This window comes from Lytechinus variegatus, chromosome 4 (genome assembly GCF_018143015.1).
Source record: "Lytechinus variegatus isolate NC3 chromosome 4, Lvar_3.0, whole genome shotgun sequence".
Classification (NCBI taxonomy): domain Eukaryota; kingdom Metazoa; phylum Echinodermata; class Echinoidea; order Temnopleuroida; family Toxopneustidae; genus Lytechinus; species Lytechinus variegatus.
In genome coordinates, this window is record NC_054743.1 from 58,107,598 (window position 1) to 58,112,796 (window position 5,199).

At 36.4% G+C, this 5,199-nt stretch overlaps 1 protein-coding gene across 2 annotated transcripts; it reads right to left on the reverse strand.

Annotated features, from left to right (window-relative positions):
* Positions 1–993: 993 nt before the first annotated feature.
* On the reverse strand, positions 994–4,895 carry LOC121412763. Of its 2 annotated transcripts, XR_005969668.1 has the most exons (4): positions 4,574–4,892; positions 3,291–3,383; positions 2,489–2,631; positions 994–1,243 (listed from the first exon to the last, which is right to left on the reverse strand). XR_005969668.1 is itself a non-coding variant. In XM_041605526.1 (3 exons), the coding sequence occupies exons 1-3, from the start codon at positions 4,640–4,642 to the stop codon at positions 1,064–1,066; spliced, it is 342 nt and encodes a 113-aa protein (XP_041461460.1). In that variant the 5' UTR covers positions 4,643–4,895; the 3' UTR covers positions 994–1,063. The 2 variants fall into 2 exon arrangements, 1 of the variants encoding a protein (XP_041461460.1); XM_041605526.1 differs by lacking the exon at positions 2,489–2,631 and having other exon boundaries at positions 4,574–4,895.
* Positions 4,896–5,199: the final 304 nt, after the last annotated feature.

Sequence of the window (5,199 nt, forward strand, 5' to 3'; positions counted from 1 at the left end):
AATTCGAAGTAAACTATTTTTTCCTTGTTAACAGAACTATTGAAACTACCATGACATGTTTAGTATCATATTGCAACTGTGTTGGCAAGCTATTAGCCTGCAATGTTTCAATAATATAGGTAAGTACCATTGCCCCCCCCCCCACCACAAAAAAATAAATAAAATGAAGTAGTAAATATATAAATGAATAAATACATAAATTTTAAAAATAAACATTTTGGCCCCTAAACAAGTTGTAGCCAAAATATGATCTCGAGGGAAAAAGCTTGGGGGAAAATACCCTAAACACGTTTGGCTAGTCTTTAAAAAAAAAGCCTTGGGGAAAAACATACCCTGAATATGTTTGACCCTGCGATTGACCATTAACCAGTCTTTCAAAACCACCCTTTTTCTTGAAAATCTGTGTTTTTGATACCCTTAGCAAGTCCACGCGTGGACCGCGTCCAAAACTGAAAAAAACACCCCTTTAAACAAGTTTTTTGGTCACACGTGTGTACAGCAATATGTTTGACTGCCCCCCAACCCGGGATTGGGTGAAGGGTTTTCTTTTTTTTGTCAACAGGAATTTGGCTGATTAGGTAGTAAGTTTTGAACAAATTACTGGACAGGAAATTGACCCCCCCCCAAATTAAGGGTTAAATTTTAAGTTAAAAGACAGTATTTATCCATTTATTGTTGTTAAAAACGAATTCCTTGTCCAAAATAACATAGAAATTGACACAACATTGTTTTTCGGAAGGCCACCCTTCAATTTTTTACTGCAATGCTAAGTTATAATGTGATATAGGATGTCAAGGTAAACAAATGTGCCTAGCACACCATTTGATTTTTAGAGATTATAATTCAAGGATTCTGGAAGGGTTGCTCTCCGGTCCACAGTAGTCAACAATTCTGCCATTAATCTCCTCTTCACCCTAAAAGGCCACGGTGCGGGGGCCTCCACTGCCTTTTCCGTGGTAATTCCGCTGCCCGAAATTTTTTTACCGTGCCGCTCACAGAGATTATACTTTCAAGTCTCGAGCATCTTTTGAGACCAAATTAAAAGTTCAACTAGTGCATTGTTTTACATCAAAGGGCTATTGTTTCGGGCTGCTTTTCTTATGTTTGCTATCCTTGCTTCCACAGCACCACAAAACAAGAATACAAGATACTTACATATCCTGTGATTCCGTTGATGTCCTTCAAAATTTTGAATTGATCCAGAAGGCTGTGCGCAAGGCTTTCCTTCACTTGTGATGGTGGGCTTTCAAAAAATAGGTGTAAAATAGATTGAATATACAAAACAAGATTTGATTTGATTAAAAATGCAAAAGATGAAATTTGCCAAAAATATTAATAACATGTACTGAAAATATGATCAGAAGTACAATAGAATAAAGAGGTAAAGTCATATTAAGAGGTAGAGATAATGAACTGTATATCCCTATTTAAACAATATGTTTAAACTTGAAAAATTGGGCTGGTTTGGACTTTTTTAGACTACATGTAAGTGGGTGGGCCTTCCAATCTCGACTGCCAAAATCACAATCATGCTGATATCCGGCACTTGCATTTCATACGTGGACTACAAGTGTGAATTGAAGTTTGTAAGAAATAATTATTAAACAAATTTAACCATGCAAATTTCTACGCAAAAATCTCCATATAAACAAGTCCACCCAAATAAAAAGTTGATTGGAATAAATAGATAAAAATTAAACAAGCATAATACTGAAAGTTTAATCAAAATCAGATGTAAAATGAGAAAATTTCAAAGTTTCACTTAATTTCACAAAACAATTACCTACATTATATGCACATCCTGGTAGATATACAAATTAGGCAACTGATGATGTAGGCCACTCACTTTTTCTTTTGCATTTTGTTACATGCAATATGGAATATTTTAATTTTCTCCTCATTGTTATGATAAACAAAGTTTTCCTTCCTGAACAAGTGAAACTGCCATTGTTTTAACATTTTGTGGCTCAACCAAAAGGGGCCTTATTGTAAAATCTGTGAAAATTGAAATATTACATTATTCATACAATAAAACAAAAAAGAAATAGTGACATTATCAACTCTCTCATTTGCATATCACTGAGTTGTGCTGTTTTGTGAAAAATAAGCAAAACTAAAATGTCATTACTTCCTTATTTTACAACAGATTTTGATGAAATTTTCAGTTTTCTTTTTGTTTGATTTTTTTCTATTGAATCTGGGGATTTTTTCTGGGATGGACTAGCCCTTTAATTTCACTTGGTGCATTTCAGGATAATTAAGCAAAAGTCTGGGGTGCCAGATGAACTGCTATTTCTAATCACTTGAGTGAGGTTATTTCATGTTGATGGCAAGGCATGAGTGAAGGTTCCCTTCTTTTTAATCTGAGCTTCAAACAGGTGAGAAAAAACAGAATTTTGAGCGTGCAGCAATCTATAGGGGACGTAATGACTGATCGAAGAGATATGCAGAGGAAATAGGCGCAAATTCAACCCCCAAATACACTTACTTCCATCAATGCTCTTCAATTAGATGGCTAACCAACACTCAGTTGAGTTGAATTCTCTCGCTGTTGTTTAGAACCCGTCCTCGAGTTAATGCCTCCAGCAAGCCCCTTCCGTTTCTACCTTTCAAAATGATGCTTTCAACATCCTGAATAGAAATCAATTTCATAAATCTATTATGATTATCATCATTTTGATTGATATAGCTTAGCCAAATAGCCCTCTATGACCCATATAACATCAATGGGGCAAGATCTATAAACAAGTATGGTCAGTTCCCCCATATCTGCGCGGTCTCCCAAGTCTGCGCACCCACCTATCTGCACAATTCTAGTAAAAGAAGATACACAACAAGCATGAACTTTACACATGCAATACATCGACAGGTATTCATAAAAAAATTCCTGAATCGTGTGCAAAGTGAATGAGTGCGCAGACATGGGGTTATACCATTTTTTTTTCAATCTGAAAATGACTGCCCGAGGTTTTTCAAGGAAATTCTATATTTTCTTTCATTTTTCAATGAGAAATTGGGTACACTATACTCTTTATAATATAAGGAACATTACTAACCAACATATTTTGTGAAATAAGAAAAAATTTATGTTAAATCTTAACTTAAATTGTTAGGTGCGCAGACTTGGGGCCCACCATCATGTTTTACCATAGGCTTAACCATTAAAACAATTTAAAAATAGTCAAAGCAATCAATCAATTGAATCATGTACATGGAATGATTTAGCTACAAACGGTATACATGTAGATCTAACACCCCACATTCATATTTATAGTCTTACAAATACTTACAAATTCATAGGGGCATCTGACCCTCTTTCTTGGTTTTGGTGTCGTTTTATCTTGCAAAACTGGATCCTCATCCTCACTCAGCTCCATAGGCCTCTGAAATTACAAAGTACAAAAATCACTTTAAGACATTTTACAGCTAAAGGGAGATCCATGCCATTTTCACCAAATTATGACAAGTAACAAAATATATTGCCACATATTTAAGTTTTCTACTTTATTCATGCCATCTTTAACTGTAACTCTAACGTTCGAGTAAAACAAATTTATCAAGAGATGTTGCAATGCGGGAGCGAACGGCCACGGCAACTTCTGGGTTGCACATCGCATGCGGTGCAATTCAGCAGCACGCTGAAATGAAAGGCGGGGGATGTCAAATGATGGGCGTAAAACATGGCGATTCATTTCAAGATTTTATTACCTATTGAGATAGAATTATAAAATGACCATTGCAATTAAAAATAGACAAACAAATATTGCTGCAAACATCATTTTCTGAAAAGAAATTTTAGAACAAAAAATATTGCATAAAAGCCTAACTTGATCTAGAAAAAACATCCAACTTAGGCACATGTCGAATTTTGGCGAATCCTTAATGCTTGAAATTGAAGCCTTGATTGTTTCTACACTTGACTAGTATCACAGTTTCAATCTAAGTTAGATTGGAACTGAGTGAAACAATTAGGCCTAAGGCTTCAACTTCAAGCATAGTCTATCCCCCAAAACAAGAGAAAATATGCCAAGCATTACCCACATTATTTCACCACACAGGGGTTACTAATAGGCTTGGTCACATTTGTTCTATGGCGGCCGTACGGCGAGTCAAAAACAGCCGTTTTATTCATTTTTATTAAAACCACCTACGGTACCGGTATATTTAGCTGGTACAAAAATGTTAAAACGACTGTTTTCGACTCGCCGTACGGCCGCCGTAGAACAAATGTGACCTTGGTTTAACTCAGGACAAAGTTATTCATAACCTTGTACACCAGATAAGTGGTTCGTTCAACCATGCGGTAGGTAGAATACCGCACCGCTGAATTCGCATCGCCGACCAGCTGCGGACTGAGGCCAGGTACCGGTACGGCGCCTGTATACGCGGTAGCCAATCAATCGCACACGCACCACTCGCACTCAGTCATGCACTGTCGATCCAACTCACTGCTCTCTAACGTTAGATCTGTAGCTAAAGCAAGCTTACTTAATTCCACATTCGACCACACTCGGATCCATCACAATCTACGTTACACTTTCTTAATAAGAATACTTCCAAAAATCACACTTACCCTCAAAATTTTTGACGGCTGACGTGACTCGAACCCCCGATCGCAAAGCAATTCCTTGGCACTCTCCATTTTGGATATCAAAAGTTTGCGTAAAACTTTTATGACAGCTGATTGGCTGTCTCAAGTCACGTGGTAAATTGATGTACACAACTGTTGTGAAACGGGGTGCTTGGCGGGAATTGACGTGAAATCGTAACCTCTTATTGAAGAAAACTCTTTACGCAACCAATATTTAACGTAACTCGGGTAAGATTACGCAGGGTTGTGAAAAAAAACTACACAACCGTTCGTACACAGCACCAATTTTACACAGCGGTCTAACAGTGTACATGTATTTTCTGGAGTCAAATTTGACTTGGGTAGTAAAAATAATTTTTCAATTTTATGAGAAAATGACATTTCATTGACCACACGATATGTACATGTACATGAGGAAACCTGCTCGTTTATGAAAACACAAAGCAAATTTTACAATTCTGAAAACTTTTTATTCTTTGATGGATTTTTATCAAACCTGCAATATTTTCTATTATTTTTCGGCTATTATTACAATAAACTTTTTGTCAGGATGAAATTCCCCTTTAATATTCACTTTGCGAGTGTTTCCCATTTACTGGAATTCATCC

Coding starts and splice junctions, on each gene's coding strand:
- LOC121412763 (XM_041605526.1), bottom strand. CDS start 4,642: ATGGAGAGTGCCAAGGAATTGCTTTGCGATCGGGGGTTCGAGTCACGT. Junction 3,384..4,573: donor AGCCGTCAAAAATTTTGAGG/GTAAGTGTGATT, acceptor TTGTAATTTCAG/AGGCCTATGGAGCTGAGTGA. Junction 1,244..3,290: donor TCAGATGCCCCTATGAATTT/GTAAGTATTTGT, acceptor ATTTTTTGAAAG/CCCACCATCACAAGTGAAGG.